The sequence below is a fragment of the Rattus norvegicus genome, chromosome 2 (assembly GCF_036323735.1).
Source record: "Rattus norvegicus strain BN/NHsdMcwi chromosome 2, GRCr8, whole genome shotgun sequence".
NCBI classification, from domain to species: domain Eukaryota; kingdom Metazoa; phylum Chordata; class Mammalia; order Rodentia; family Muridae; genus Rattus; species Rattus norvegicus.
Genome location: NC_086020.1, coordinates 213,124,830 through 213,141,790, shown reverse-complemented (window position 1 = coordinate 213,141,790; position 16,961 = coordinate 213,124,830). Strand labels below are relative to the sequence as shown.

The 16,961-nt window shown below is 45.6% G+C and overlaps 1 protein-coding gene across 1 annotated transcript in view; it reads right to left on the bottom strand.

The window, feature by feature from the left end:
- LOC120100937 (uncharacterized) overlaps nucleotides 1–5,936 on the bottom strand; it is a 31,867-nt gene extending 25,931 nt beyond the window's left edge. The window contains exon 1 of the mRNA XM_063282822.1: nucleotides 5,889–5,936. Within this exon, the coding sequence (XP_063138892.1) occupies nucleotides 5,889–5,936 (48 nt within the window). The remainder of the gene's footprint in view (nucleotides 1–5,888) is intronic.
- Nucleotides 5,937–16,961: the final 11,025 nt, after the last annotated feature.

The following is a 16,961-nucleotide window of genomic DNA, read 5'->3' as shown; positions in this document are numbered from 1 at the left end:
GACAGAGGGCTGATGAGGTAGCTTAGTCTGTAAAGTGCTTGAGCAAGGCCTGAATTCGATGCTCAAAACCCACATTAAAAAACAAAACCCCCAAAAATGGGTTGGGGATTTGCCTCAGTGGTAGAGCACTTGCCTAGCAAGCGCAAGGCCCTGGGTTCAGTCCCCAGCTCCGAAAAAAAAAGAATAGAAAACAAACAACAAAAAACAAAACAAATCTTGGTTTGGCTGTGTGCGCTTAAAACCCCAACATGGGGAGGCAGAGATAGGTGAATCCCTAGAGCTCACTGGCCAGCCGAGTCTACTTAGCAAATTTCAAACCAATGAGAGACCCTGTCTCAAAAGATGATGAACAGTCAATGGAGAATGACACTCCAAAATTATTGTGTAGCATGCACAGACACAGGCGGGTGACCGAGATGCATAGCTCTCTTTCCAACCCACTTCCCATCTATTTTCTCCTGGACCTCTCTTGTTATTCGGTTGTCAGAAGAAAGTGCCCAGGACATCCCTTGTCTCTCCCGGACATTGAAAGCTGTGGTGGTAATGGTGGCAAGGACCTGTTTTACCCCACTTATTTGGAAGCTTCCCGACTTGAAGGGTAAGTCTCGTGGATATCTTCCTGGCAGAGATGATAACACAAGGAGAAGTGTTTAGAATTCTTCAGAAGATGGGAGCTTTTATGAATTCATATACAGCACCTGTGCTTTTAATCGTTAGACACCTTTGGATTAAAAGGTACTGCAACTCAGACAAATAGAGATCTGATGCTTCTCCTGTGCTCTGTCTAGGGAAGGTGGCTGATTGTCCATCAGCCATTGGACCTGCAAGCATGTCGGTGAGAAGATACTGAGAATATCCAATTTGCTGTGTCTTCAAGGATGATACAGAAGGGAGTTGACAGCAGCAGTCACTAAACATTCTGGGCTGGATGCCATGTCTATCTGGGATCCGGTAGAGATGCACCAAGCTGAGATGCTACAAGGTTGGGCTCAAGTCAAGTCTCCTGCCTCCACCCTTCCTGAATGTCTTTAACAGTGAATGTTTGCAAACACTGTAACTAAAGCCGAGGCTATGTTCTTAATCCCTAAAGTAACAGATTCATAGGGAGTTTAGGACCTTAAAAGGAACACTAATACCTTTTGCTGAACAGAGCAACTTCATCGAGGCAACAGAAAGGGAGAGGCCATTGCTAAATTTGTTCTTCCAACAGCCTGTGGGCACATTTAGGGAACACTGGGTTGGCCCAGTACGTAGTCAAGGTGCTCCAGGCTCAAAAACTCAAGTCCACACCCTCCACTCTCTGCCACACCTTAGTTTCGACTTTCTTTCCCTTTGCCCCTCCACAGTCAAACTTCGTGGAAGAGATTCTCCTCTGTCTTCTTTAACACAACTCCATACTCCTAAGCACCCTTACCTGACTTTGCAAATGCTCTCCCCTGAGAACACTTGTCGCCTCACACCGTTGCATACAGTGGCTCTTCAGACCTCCTCAATCCTTTCTCCTCGTGTACTATTCTGAATCTTTGGTTTTACTGGTGTTCCTTGACTCTTTCTGTTCCTTAAATAATTTTTCCCTCAGGACTCTGGTCTTGGTCTTTTGTTTTCCTAATTCTTCATATTCTTAGTGGACATTTGAAAATTGTAGTTGACCAGCCCATTCAGCCAGCCTTCTGTTGAAGAATTTCAGACTTTAGGTAAGAATCGGAAATAGTCTAGGTACTGACTTTCTAGCTTCCCTTGCAGCTAGAGTATACACATCTGACACTGTTTCTAACCATCAGATAGAGTTGAAATGTCTTTGAATAGAGTAATAGAGTAAAAGAAATGTACACATCGGCAGACTCCATTCTGATTAGACTAGATGCTTCTATCTACAGGCTCTAGAAACAGTGCTTATTGACCAGTAATACAGGCTTTGGTATCTGTGCCCAGACTATTATGGTTATCATGAGGGTAACCCTCAGCTTTCCTGAGACCCTTCTCTTACCTTTCCTCTCTAGAGTGGTAGCATTACATCATCATATTCACAGTGCTGTGGTATCATTCCATGTGGCTGACCAAATCTCCTAATTATCTCTCAACATCGCCTCCCCCATACTGCATCACCACCAAATCACTTTAGGGTCTCATTTGCATTCACCAGCACTATTGAAATAGCTCACTAGTGAGTTTCTCTGCTTTATGCCTTCTCCCTTCAATCTGATTTGCACGGCCGCTAGAGTTGCCTCTCCCAAGCATGAAGCAGGCCTTGTAGTTCCCTGTTTAAAACTGTCCTACACTTTTCCACTGCTTTTGGGATAAAATATAACCCCTTTGGCGTGATGTTAAGCTTTTGTCTTACACATGCACATTGCTTTATATCTCTAGTCCTTTTATAACTATGATCTTGGAGACCCATGTCAACTCCAACCTCACCAGTAGTAATGTCCCACCAAGTGCCTCTAGTCCTGGCTGAGAGCCAAGACTGAGAGTTAATTGGAAGATACTCACTCTAAGAGGGTGGAAATGTCTGCTTCCCTGAACCTGGTGTCCAATGTCTCCAGAGTGAACAGACCCATAAATGCCTCCTTTCCCGTTTCCCTCCATTACTAGCTATGATGTCTGATATAAATGATGGAAAATGAAGATTTATTTTTATTTTGGTTCACGGTTTCAGGTGGTTTAATAGATGGTTGCTTGGCCCAGGCACCAGGACAGAACATCATGGTGATGAGAATTTGTGGTAGATGAGCCTCTTCATCTTGTAGTGTGGGAAGCGGAGAACTCAGCAATGAAAAAGGATCATGGGGAAAAAATTGAGCTCCCCAACAACATGACCCTAGTGACCAACTTCCTCCCATTAGGCAGGAAATTCCACTGCCGCCCCAATAACATATTCCAAATTTGAGTCTATCAATAGGCAAAACCATTCCTTAACCCAGAGTCCTCGTGATGTGATCCTCCCTGGAAACACCCTCAAAGACATTCCCAGAGGGAAGCTTTCCTGCCTCCTAGGTATTTTGTGCTGATTGTTTTTTGTCAGCTTGACACAAGGTAGAGTTATCTGGAAGGAAGAATCTCAGTTGAGAAACTGCTCCCTCCAGATTGCCTGTAGGGTAATTTTGGATTGAAGATAGATGAGGGAGGGCACAGCCAGCCTTGGACATATAGTCCTGTATTATATAAGAAAGCACACTGGGCAAGATATGAGTATCAGGCCAGAAAGCAATATGTCTCCATGGCTCCTGCCTTGAGTTCTTCCCCTGACTTCCCTCAGTGATAGAATGTGACCTGAGAATTACAAGATGAGATAAACCTTCTTCTCCCCAAGTGCTTTTGGTCATGGTGTTTGTTGTGTGTTTAGGGCCACAATAGGAATCCTAAAACAATATTTAACTCAATCAAGTTGACAGGATTAACCACCAAACCATTGACAACCCTCCTAATGCTGTGACCCTTTAATACAGTTCCCCAACCAGAAAACTATTTTGTTGCTACTTTAGAACTGTAATTTTGCCATCGTTATGAATCATTATGAGTTGTAATATAAATATTTGATGCATAAGATATCTGATATTCAACCCCCAAAGAGGCTGTGACCCATAGGTTGAAAACTGCTGCTGTAGAGACTGTTAATGGAGAGTCTTTCCAGATAACTCTATCTTGTGTCAACTTGACAAAAGCCAATCAGCACAAAATACCTCATAGGCAGGAAAGCTTCCCTCTAAGAGGAAGTTGATCAGTAAGAACATGTCTTAGGGGAGTTCTAATTTTCCCATGATCCCTTCTTGTCTCCTCCAGCTCCTCATGACTGCCAGCACTCCTTGGTTCGTGGCTACATCACTCCAATCTTTAGTCTATGGCCACACAGTCTTCTGCCCATGTAAAGTCTCCCTCTGCCTTTTATAAAAATACTTGTAGTTGCACAGAAAAGCTCTACCCAACAACCCAGAATAATTCCCTCCTCTTCTGATCTTCTACCACCAAGGCCTTTTTGCCTATAAAACATCGGTCACTTTCAAGAGATTATCGGCCTGTCACATGCATTGTTTAAGGGATGCCTTGCTCATAAATGCTGCCAGAGCCACATGTAGACTGCCCGGTCTTCTGCTCTTCCTCACTGCTCCTGGCACAGGTCCCTGCTGCTGCGCCCAGCTCCAGACGCTCTTTTCCACTGTTTGATTTCTCTTTGATAATCCCTTGGCCATTAATAATTCTAACTTCCTGGTGACAACCTTTTGACTTTTAGTAAGTCACAGGTTTACTTAGTAAGTCACAGGTTTACAAAACATGTAATTGTTTTGATGGTTAATAACCTGGTAGATATTAATGTGACCATTTAAAGCTGGTCTTTGTGGGAGGGGAGGGTAGTCTATTTCCTTTATCAGAACAGCACTGTGGGATATCGGGAAGAGAAAGACAATTTCCCTAGGAAATGTGGATTATGGCTAATAAATCATAGTGGGGACATATCTGCCCAAGGTCCAGCTGTAATGATCTTACAGAGCCCTCACTCGTGATGCCTGTCAGTGTCATGATGATTCACTGTCACATGGTCTGGGGCTACATTCTTGCTTGACATGATATGCTGTGAATGAAACCGGCTGAGACAGTGGCCTGTGCACCAAACTCAGATGGTAGCTAGGTTGAGGTAGGAAGAGAAAGAAACATTCTGATGTCTCCTTTCTCAGCTACAACATTCAAGGAAGTCCTGGGCATTAGAAGGGTTCCAGATCAACATCTGACTGAATACCCACATGGTCAGTTCTCCTGCTCAAAATGCTCAGACTACCATTACGTTTAAAATTACAAGATGGTTCATGTTAGCTGCAAAGCATTATGTATGCCTGAAAATGACACTAAGAAGTCCTTCAACAAAAGAAATGATGGTGCGTGTCTATGTGAGGACATGTCTACAGTAACTCTTCTTCATATTTACTTATTAAATATGTAGGGAGCACACACTATGCATGCTTGTGGAGGTCAAAGGAGAACTTGCAGAAATCTGTTCTCTCTTACCACATGCTTCTCAGGGATTGAGTTCTTGTTAGCAGGCTTGGCAGCAAATGCCTTTAAGCATGGAGCCATCTTGCTGGCCTTGAATGTGGTAATTCTGTACTGATCTCCACCGTGATTCCCACTAGAAAGGGATATATTTGCTTGTAAGTTTTGTCCAATATGTCCTCATAGTTCTTATTATCTTTTTCTCATTGTCACTGTATTTATAAAAATATAAAACACGAAGTAAAAGGAAATTAATGCAATATCCAAAGTGGATATTTCAGCAGACAGAAGACAAAAAATAATTCTGAAGTCATATTAGCAATTACTTGGAAATTATGTGATACAAGTTGGTTCAAGTTGAAGAAAATCCAATTTCTAGAAACTCCCATTATTTTTGCTAGGAAATGCATCTGCCCTCACATCGCTCCCAAATTAACTTAAGATTAAATGTTTAATGTGTAGATGCCTGATTCTCACTCACAAAAGGAATACAAATATTACACGAATCACCTCATATCCACACAACTTTCACTATTCCTCCTCACAACTCTCTGTGAGTAATTTGCTTAAAGCTCTTGATGTGGCCCCTGCCCCTTTCCTGTTTTACTTGAAAGATCTCAGCTTAAAGGTACATGATAAATGGGGGGTTCCTTATCTTAATACAAGGCACCAGAATCGGTCCCGGTTGAAGGAATTTGTACTCTAATTGAGCAAAGATTATTCTTTCAACTCTCCTTTGATATCTGGCATTGGACCAAGGAGTCTAAAATTAGCTGCCTTCCGAATCCAGGTGCGGCTGAGAAGAAGCAATTCCATTTGCCCCAGGAAGTCACAGGAGATGTTGAAATTGTTCAAGGAGGATTCTGGTCAAGCTGCTTTCTGCAAAGAATGGAAAGCCACCTTACCGAAAAGATGAAAAGGACCACTGAGAACATCACTTCGGAACTTTCCATCTCGTAGCTCAGAATGGAGTGATGGGCCTTTCTCAGCCTTGTCCTGCATCAACAGAACAGCGTCCTGTCCCTTGCCCTCATCTTCTCCTGTTTCTCGTAGAATACTTACTGTTAAAAAAACAGCCAGATGACATGTTTGACGTGTTAGAATTCTCACGACTCTAGGGCTGCCATGTTATGAGAAGACACTTTGGCTGGCAGTTCCAGCTTTCATGCACTTTCTAGACTGGGGTACTACAAGTGTGAGAACAAGTTTCTAGAAAATTCCAGTCCCCAACCACCGAGATTGGGGCTGGATTTTGACCCTTCCCAGGTGATGAAACATGAATGGCAAGCCTTTTTTTCCCCAAGCTTCAGCTACTATCTGTGAGCATAGGAAATAAATGTGTGTATGTGTGCGTGCGTGCGTGCGTGCGTGCGTGCATGTGTGTGTGTGTTATTTCTTGTTAGTTTGTGATGTGCCAGTGGTCACTGGGGCAGCCACACTGGACCACAGCAATCACAATGTAAGAATGTAGCCAAAATACCAAACCAACCTTGTGTGAGATACAGTGGCCAGTGACAAACTTACCTTACTTTATCCTAAGTCATCAAAACTGAAGATCAAGGGCCAATGGTTCATTTTCATTCCATAGAGCTTAGAAAGGCTGAAACCAGTGTCTGGCCACACTTAAAAGCTCACCCCAAGCTGCAGTTGTCCACGCAGCAGGTGACTGGGCTTTCCCTGTTCCCTCAGTCTGTGTGCTTCCTCAGATGCCTCTTTGGGGGCATTTGCTGTCTGCAACTCCATCCTTCCAAGAGATGGAAGGACTCTGTGTTCTCTAGCCTGATCAGTTTCACAACCCATAGCAAGCTGAGCAAAGGTTTTCATGCTCAGACGACTGACCGTCCACTTGAAAGAGTCAAGCTGCTGTACCTCAGAGCAAATGCTGCCCTTCCTATGCCTCTCTCAGACCCTCAGACCTACTTTTTTTCTGAGCTGTGGGGAGAATATCCAACAATTCATAGAGCCACTCATTTATACATTTGACTCTCCCCTCAGGAGAAGCTATGAACACATGTGAGAAATTATCCAACAGATCTCTTGTGAGCTTCCAGCCTCCAGGTTGCTCCTAGCGGGTAAACAGCTCAGCCTGCTGCACTGGCAAGGCATTCCCAGTCTAGAAGAAAAAAAAATCATACCCCTAGCTAGTCCTCAAATCTTCAGATCCATCCACATGACCTGGATAGATGCATGCTCCTTTGATCAACTTTAGAACAGCGCTCAGTTATGATGTCTTTTATGCAACTAAAGATTGCCTTGGGCTTTTCACACTTGTTCCTAGAACTGTATCACTTTTCTTCCAACCTCACCAAGCCGAAACCTCAGACACTTCTTGCTGGCAGAAGACCACTCTCTCCAAAGGCACACATGAAAGAAGCTGGGTACTAATTTTGGGTGTCTTACTTAGGGATGCATTGCTGTGAACAGACACCAAGACCAAGGCAACTCTTATAAAGGACAACATTTAATTGGGGCTGGCTTATAGTTTGAGAGGCTCAGTCCATTATCATCAAGGCAGGAACATGGCAGCATCCAGGCAGATATGGTACTGGAGCTGCTGAGAGTTCCACATCTAAATCTGAAGGCAGCCAGGAGGAGACTCTCTCTTCTGCTTGAGCAGAGCTTAAGCACTAGGACTTAACCCCACCCCCACAGTGACACACTTCCTCTAACAAGGCCATACCTATTCCAACAAGGACACATTTTCTAATAGTGTCACTCCCTGTGAGCCGAGCATTCAAACACATGAGTCTATGGGGCCCAAACCTATTCAAACCACTATACAGAGCCGTGATTAAATGTCCCCCTGAGGCTTGCAAGGAGCCCAGACTTACCTATGGGGAGCCATGATGTTTCTTCTACCTTGGTTATAGCCACCAATCAAGTAAACAATGAATGTCATCCTACACCAGGCATCTAAAGCAACAAAATGCACTGGACAAAGTCATTCTCATTGCCATTCACAGATGAAGATGTGCATTCTCAAATTTGACTTCTTGGATACACCATCAGTGGACATGAGATGTGTCACAAATAATTTATTGATAGTAATAGGACGTGCCAAAGATTTGAAACACACAGCATAAGAATAGTGATGTTCCTCCTCACATATTTTTCTTTTCTTTTCTTTTTTTCGGAGCTGGGGACCGATCCCAGGACCTTGCACTTGCTAGGCAAGCGCTCTACCACTGAGCTAAATCCCCAACCCCACATATTTTTACACAACTTAGTGCCATCTGTTCTGTGCTCCTTAGTGAGAAAAGCTGAATATTCTGAACCCAATAAACTCACTGACTCCACAGGACAAAGTCCCATTTCCATGTGGGAAATGAAAGACTACCCTCACCCTTTCTCACAGAGAATGAACCAATGGCGTCAGACTATCAGGGAAGATGGCAGGAGGGACTATTCCTCTTTTGGACTGAGATAAGACTTTGTTCACTTGGCGTTTTGTCTCCTTAGGAAAGGGGAGATTGGGTGTCATAGCAACGGTGATTATCACCATGACTCCTCTACTTCATATCTCATGGAGGAATCAGGTGACGTGCAAAGCTAACCTCTTCAGCACTGTGTGTTTGTGTAGTGCTTTAAGCTTACAGAGTACTTTCACATTCATTGATATGGGTGCATTATGGTTTAGATATGAAGTATCTGAAAGACTTCAGTGTTAAAGGTTCGATCCCAGTGTCGCAGCGTTCAGAAGAGAACCCTTGGGAGGTGATTGGGTCATATGGGCACTAAAGTCATCAGTGGATTGTTCACTGACGAGTTCACAGTTGGATGAGCTTTTGGGGGAAGGGAGGATTGGTTAAACAAAGTGGGTCATTGGGAGTGTCTCTTGATGCGGTTTGTCTTGTCTCTGGGTCTCTTCAGAGACAAGCTCCCTCTCCTGTGCCTCCTGGTGACCATAGAGTGAGTAAGTTGGTTCCACCGTGGTGCTTCAGAGTGGCCTAGGAGCAATGGCAGGTGACAGAGGGTAAGAACCTGCGAAGCCATGAGTTAGACTCAACCCTCTCTCCTATTAATTGCGTCGTGTGCTTTGCTGTGACAATAGAACGCTGGCTAAGATGAGTAGGCTCAAAGCCATTTAAAGGGCCTTGGGAGTGGTTTTATCTCTAAATAAATCTAAATCATCTAAATGGATGGAGAAATAGCCCAGGTTGACTTGCTCTAAATCCACAGTGGGTGAGCAGTGGAGCTGAGGTTCAGATCTAGGCTCTTTTGTTGCCACACTGTGCTCTTCACAAAACACTCTGGTTAGGAGAAGCAAAGACACAGCTGCACCTTCAGTGTTGACGTCTAAAGGAACATGACCGGTCCTACACTGTTAGACAAGATGTCTGTCTCATGGTTTACAATGCTTGTTTCTTTGGAGTGGAAATACACCAGTCTCTCTTTGGTCTTGGGCAAGGTAGCATCCAACAGAATTCCTTCTGTTTTAGGTGCACAAGCACCACAGCCCCCTTCTACATGCCTGTGATGACTCCAGACTTGACAGAAAGGAACATCTCCATCTAGAACTTCAATAGGCAACCTAGCAGGCATGGTGGCACACGCTTGATAATCACAGCACTGGGCAGGCTGAGAAAGGGGGATCTAATCTTTAATGTGGCTTAAATCAAGGAATATTACAAAGAATAGGTAAGAAATGCCACACACACACACACACCACACACACACACACACACACACACACACACACACACACACACACACCTGTATCCCCACACATCCAAGTCAGACATTGATTCTATGACTGAGATGTTCCACCCAGGAAGTCACTTTGACAACTTTGGTGTCTAAACTGTGACCAGGGTCACTTCACTGCTCATCATATGTCACGTAAGGAACTTTTCACTTTGCAACAAAAGTGTTTCAAATCAGAGTGCTTACTGAAAGCAAAACTGAATGGCCACTCGAAGGGTGACGGTAGCACTCCCACAGACCAAGACATGAAACTCTGGCTTTGTTAACGCTGAGTCTTAGCCCAGAGCTGGAAGGCTGGATGGAATTCCGCCCTGTATTACAGATGTTTGGAGAACTGCTCAGTCAGCCTTCCTGGGAAAACAAGCCAGCACCCTACTCTATTCCCCCAGTGCTGGTCCTGTCAACATGGAGATCAGCGAAAGTGAGTCTAAATCTCCAGCTTGCTCAATTTCCCGAACACAAAGGGCAATATGCACAATGGTCAGATAAGAGATGATGAAAGCCTGTTTATGTCTCAAATGCTTTCCATCATCAAGAGGATGCTTTCTGACATGATTTGGCCCCCAGAAGGCATCTCAGACGTAGAACTAAACCTGCATGTCTTTTTATCACTGTTACACATGTGAAAGAGTGCGGGGGGCGGAGGAGTGTGTGCGTGCACACGTAGAAGGAAGGGTATTTAATCACTCAGAGTCATCTAAGCTAACATCTGACAGCAGGGGTTTTGTCCCATTTTATGTGTTTGTTTCATGTCCCATCTCAGGGTTATCTGGAATTGTGTTGACTTCAGGCCTCAGATCAGACTGGGAATCCCCGTAGACAGAAGCCAGTGTACCCACTACCTTTGAAACTCACCTAACCTTGACAAGCAAGAGACAGCATGACCCATGTTATCTGAACTTGTGGGGGGTTTTTTGTTTTGTTTTGTTTTGCTTTGTTTTATTTTTATCTAGAGTCCCTGGCACGTTGGTGTGTTGTAGGAAACTGTCGACAGCACAAAAAATGCACAGATTGGCAAATCAGGGTGTTGGAGCACTGCATAATGTAAGGGAGCTGCAGTAAGCGCTGTCTGAAGTGACCTAGTGACCCAGAAAGGCTTCTATTCTAGGAGTGCCTTAGCCCTCAGTAGCATGGTCTCCTCTGTCTTCTATAAATAAATAAATAAATAAATAAATAAATAAATAAATAAATAAATAAATAAAACAGCTGACCTAGCATCAACCAACGCAGTTCATGAGGTGCTGCTCAATTTTAGAGTCCTCCCAGGCCACTCTGTCTCTGCCATTTTGCCCACTGGTCCTGTACTGGCCCTCATTATCCCTCACCATACAGAGTCTGCACAGGGGAAGCCAGCAGCTGATGCTAGGGTTGTCCATCTGAAGACCAACCTGAACAGCACATCCTTGACTATTTTTACTAAAAGCCACACGTTTCATTGGTCCAGCTCCCTTGGGTCTCTTGGAGTTGGAAAAAAACAAAAAAACAAAAAAACCTGATAAAGCAAGTTAGCATCCCCTGCTGATTTTTCCAACTTCAGTTAAACTGTCCTAAGACAAATTTTTGCACATTGTTTTTAAACAAATACCTAAACAAAAAACTACAGGGATCTGGGTTAGCTGCTAAGAGGATAATTTATCATTTGGACAGAAGTATCTCTTTACCCACTGTTCCCCTCCCATAAGGTCCACTCCGACGAGTTCCCAGGCACAGCCTCGGAAAGAGACTGGAATGAGTTTGGATGCCCACAGTACTGAGCAAATGGAAAGGCGTTGATGATGACAACTGCTGCATCAACTTCTGTACAAAAGTCAGTCCTACGGGCATGGGCACCTGCACCTGTGTGAACTCTAGAGCTCCTTGGAAAGAGAGAAAGGCAGAGACGCTGTGCTTTACCAGTTGACCTCTTTCGGGCTGTAGAGGGACAGGTAGGACCTGCAGGCCTTCCAAAAACAGCAGACAGTTATGGGCCTGGAAGATAATGCCAGGCCAAAGAAGCAGAGGCATTTCTACCCAAAGGCCTCTTAACCCTTGTCTCAACAGAGAAATGGTGCATGCAGTAACTCTCTAGCATTGTTTTCAATTTTACTTATTTTATTTTATGTGTTGGGGTTGGGGCAGCTATGAGCACACACATGAGTTCCTGTGCCTTTGGAGTCCAGAGGGGCTGGATCACCTCGGAGCTGATTTTACAGCCAATTGTGGGCCTCATAGCATGGGTGCTGGAAACCACGCTTAGGCCCTGTGGAAGAGCAGACCCTTTGGGAGTTGGTAGGAGTCTAACTGCATAATTTCATGAGTAGGTTCAATGTGGATGAAAGCAAGATCCTGTGAGGTACATTTGCATGGCCAATGGGATCAGGGCAACTTTTACAGTTTGGCAAATCATCTGATAAAAGCCAACCTTCTCAGAAGGCACTGAAGCTTCTCTGCACTTTCCCCTCTCTCTTGTCTTTTCAGGAAGGAGACAAGGGAAGCTTCCTCTAGAGGCCAACATTCTCCCCCGAGTTATTCTTTCAACTTATCACCAGGCTCTTGGACACAAGGTGTCCTCTACATGGCTTCTCCCACCACCAGTGTCCTGTCTAATGTACAGAGTAGCCTGTACACTCAGATCTGCTCCTTCAGTGGTCCCCAAGACTATTCCACGCTTTTAAAAATGGCACTCACCCGGAAGCCCAAGTAGGGTAAGGCTGCAGGCAGGTTTGGAGAATCGAGTGCATGAGTCTTAGGCTTGGAGACAGTCAGCGTCACCCCTACCTATTCTCTGTGAGGACTGCTTCTATGAGACACAGACTTCCAGAGTCACACCCAAGTGCCCTGTTGGCATAAACTCTTAGAAATGTCACTGCAAGGGGTGACAGCAGGCTTAGCTGCCACATTGAGTACATGCAGCAAGTCAGAGGCGTCCAATGATCCCACAGGAATCTCTGAAGTCAAGTGGCCCTAAATAGGTGTCCTCACTGGAGATCACGCAGTCTTCCTGCAGCCAGAGCTACCTCAGTCAGGGTTTCTTTGCTCTGATGAAGCACCATGACCAAAAGCAACTTAAGGAAGAAATGGTTTATTTAACCCATACTTCCCTTTAACAGTTTATCACCAAAAGCCTTTAGAGAAGAAATCCAGTGGCAGGAACCCAGAGGCAGGAGCTGATGCAGAAGCCATGGAGGGGTGCTGCTTACTGGCTTGTTCTCTGCGGTTTTCTAGGTCTGCTTTAAGAGGAAGAGGATGGGAGGGAGGGAGAGAAAAGTGGATAGATGGAGGGAGGGGAGGGAGGGAAAGACGGAGGGAGGGAGGGAGGAAAGAAGGGAGGGAGGGAGGGAGAGAGATAGAGAGAGAATGAATCTAGGACCACCAACCCAGGGATGGCATCACTCATAATGGCCTCCCACATCGATCACTAATTGAGAAAATGCACTGCAGGCTTACCTACAGTCTGGTTTTACGGAGGCATCTTCTTATTTGAGGTTCCCTCCTCTAAGATGGCTCTGGCTTGTGTTACATTGACATAACTATCCAGCACAAGGGGAACAAGTGCCTTGGCTCTGAAGGGAGACAATTGTCTGTTCTAAAAGAGACCAGGAAGGTGGGATATGAAATGGGGGACTCCTTCTCCGCTGCTCTAGATCTCCCCCTTGGCCTAGTCTGTGAGGAATAGAGGATGCAGGAGAGGAGAATTCCTGAAGCCATACCACTGTCTAGAAAAGAACAGGCATCTGCTGAGGATGCAGGGAAGACATAGCCACAAAAGGTGACCTGGCTGCTCTTGGGGTTAGAACCAAGCTGGCTTATTTGAAGCCCAGAAGGAGAGTCCACATAGGCTAAGATGCTGTTAGGGAAATGGCCCAAATAAGACAGACTATTGTGGTCTAGAACACGTTCACTAAATCCCCAAAGGTGAAGTGGTCTTACTCTGCTTTGACCTAGCCAAGAAATAGCATTTTTAAGGCCTGGCAGACTCATAGGGATTCCATAGAAATATCTGAGCAATATTCTTAGGGACAGAAACATCCTAAGTCATGCTGGCCTACCAGAGTTTAGCAAGTCAATTGGTTGAGTCCACTTTGGCTTCTTGCTGTCTGCTGGTCCTCTGGGTACCACTGCCACCTCTCTTTGTCTATCCATCTATTAGGGAAATGGGATAGTAGGTGGTTGCTGAGGGGAGGTGTGCAAAGAACAGGATGGGACAAAGGTCTGTGTTTATGCAGCCCATGCTTCTCAAGCTGAGGCACTTGCAGGCATGGCTGTGGGTGGATGAACCGAGGAAGGTTCTAAGCCTGAGGCTCCCGCCAAGAGTGCTCTCAGTATAACCCTCTGTTCTTCTCCCAAACCCTATTCTGCAGAACCAGATATCACCCCAGCCAGTCATCATCCCCACATTAACCCTGCAGAGTCAAAGAAGCTGATGTAACCCTCAGCCTGTGGCACAGTTAGCAGGCTCCCGACAGTGTCCAAAGTGTGGCCGAGGGTGAAATGTTGCCCCACTCCTCTGAAAAGCCACCAACAAAGAGCCATTATGATAACAGGAAGGCGCCAGAAGCCAGGCACAGTAAAGACAGGAAAGAGTTCTCTTTCTCTACCCTTCAGCAAAACACAACAGAGGCTTTAACCCAACCGTGTCTGGCTAATTTCCTAAACAATGCCTGGCTTAGCCCTTTGGTTAGGCACCCAGAAAGATTAGAAGCAGAGCTGGGCTGGGCTGTGCCAGAGATGGTGCCTGGGAGTGTCGCTGAGTGGTCTCTGTAGCAGCCCACAGCACTAAAGGGACTCCGGTGACTATCTTCTGCTTTTTATAGCTTACTCCATTCTCCTCAGTTTACATTCTGGTGTGTCAATCAAACACTTAATTGATTGAATAAGAAATGTCTGGTGAAAAGCTACAAGATGCCAACTCCTACACTAAAGGGTAGAGAAGACGAGAGAAATACCTGTCCTGAAGCTGTTGGGAAGGAGACGATAAGGACACAGAAGAAAGAAGAAAATGACAGGCAGGCAGGTATGACCAGAGAGCGGTCAAACCACAGCAGGTGGCGGACGGTGAGGGCTGGGACAGACTGGTGGTGCAGGAGCAGGTCAGGAGAATAGAAGGTTGGCATGGGGGTGGGGACGGGACTCTATTAAGAAAGGTCGGCAGAGAGGAGGCATTATTATTATTATTATTATTATATTAATTTTGGGATGTCTTTTTGAACACGCACTGCAGTGTGGAGAACAGACTGGAGGAAGCAAGAGGCAGGGCAGAAAGGGGGGGTGGGTCAGAGGAAAGGGGTGTGGATCAGAGGAGATACAGTGATGTCTGAGCTGGGGCGGAGGAAGAGGGGTTGATCTAAGGGCTCATCAGATGGGACTTGAGTACCAGGGTGTTGAATGCAGTGTCTCTCTCTCTCTCTCTCTCTCTCTCTCTCTCTCTCTCTCTCTCTCTCTCTCTCTGTGAACCCATTCATTTACCTGCCTACACATGAAAACTTTACTACCCCCAATGGTGTATGTACCAGTAAATATTTAACAATTTGAGGCAAGGCCTTGCTTCGTGGCCCTGGTTAGGTTTGGACTACCTTTGTTGCCCAGGCTGGCCTCTAACTCATGGTAATTACCCTGCCTCAGTCTCCTGAGGGCTAGAATTTCAGGCCGTGTGATCATACCTGGCAACAACTAATTTAACAACTAGTCCCCTAATAAGCAAAAGCTAATGCCAATAAATAAATAAATAAATAAATAAATAAATAAATAAATAAATAAAAAGCTAATGCCAATCACTATGGTACAAATGCTTCCTCTGAAGCCCACTCCAAGCTGTGAACATGATGGCCCAGAACACAGAGATACACATGGTCGGTGTGTGAGCTGGTAGGAACTAGTCCACCCCCCCAACCGTTCCCACAGTTGGCCATGGCCTCATTTATTCGGTTGTGCACTTTGGACCATACTCCATCCCTGCAGCCAACTTTATGTGACCCTGTGCACATTCATGTCATATCATCTGCCCTTTACTGCTGACGACTGGGGGCGGGGAAGGGCCCTGAGGCAGAGAACACTGACTAGTCCTTGAAAGCCACTGCCCACGTCCAGACAGGCCTCTGTCCCCTACTTGTCACAGCAGAACTGACTTCCATAGCTCCATCTTCCTCTACCCACTATGCCCCATTTCTTGGCACTTGAGTCTTCAATCCAGCCATGCCAGGCTCAAGTTCCATTAAGGCCTCTCTGAGTCCTGTCTATGGAAATGCTGGCTTCTCGTCTTCAGCCACCCTGCTGGGCTTCTATACTTCTCAATCCACCCATACTTTCAGCAGAACACCTTTTAGCATTATTTCTTAGGATGAGGGTATCCAAATACGTATCTTGGTCCTTAACTCAGATGCCCTGTACCTACAGGAGCCTACCCTTGGCAGCTCTCAGGCCTTTGTGGCTGACATTGCATTCGCCCAGCCAGCTTAGCCAAGGGCATAGTTATGTTCTAAAGCTTCCTCTCTTCCCCATGCCTCTGACTGAGTACCAGGCCTTTATAGTACCCGCTTGCATGACATAGGTGATACTTCCCCGTCTCTACCAAGGATGGCACCAATTTCATGCTTGTCACTGTCATAGCCTTCTGAATGGGCCCTCTTATTCCAGCCCACAGTCGCCTCACTGTTGGGGAGCAGGACTCCCCAAGGCTCTGTCCCTATTCTTTGGTGCTCTGGGTACTTACAATCCTTGACTCTCACCCTGGCTTTGGCACCTTCCTGGTCCTTTGGTTTTGCTTCCTGTCTCCAATTTGCTTCCCAACTCGGCTATGGGCTCTGACCACTCCTGTGATTCACTGTCTCTACAGCCTAAGTGAGCAGTATCCCATTCGGTGTGAGCCCAGAGGCAGCGTCTCATCCAGGCTAACTCCAGGCCTCAGCCGAAGTCCTTGGGAAAGTGTCTATCTGCCTGTGTTTGTATTTCCTGGCCAGGCAGACACCCGCTCATAACCAGAGAACTGGGCTACCCCTCCCTGAAGCCTTGGGACTCCCTATTCTTAGGCATGAACTGGAAGAGACACCCTCAATGAATTTGTAAGGGGAGCAGCTGGTGACAGGGGACAGCTCAGTAGCCAGGACCTTGTCTCTTCCTCTTAACTTCTAATTAAAGACCAGGTGGCTTACCCCAGGCAAGTATTTACTTTCCCCCTGTGCATCCACGGTGTGACGGTGTGACTTGTGAAAAGCCATCTAGCAGGTGTGACTTGCAAGTGACATTTTTTTTCTTCCTTTTTAAAAAAAGATTTATTTATTTATGTATATAAGTGTTAC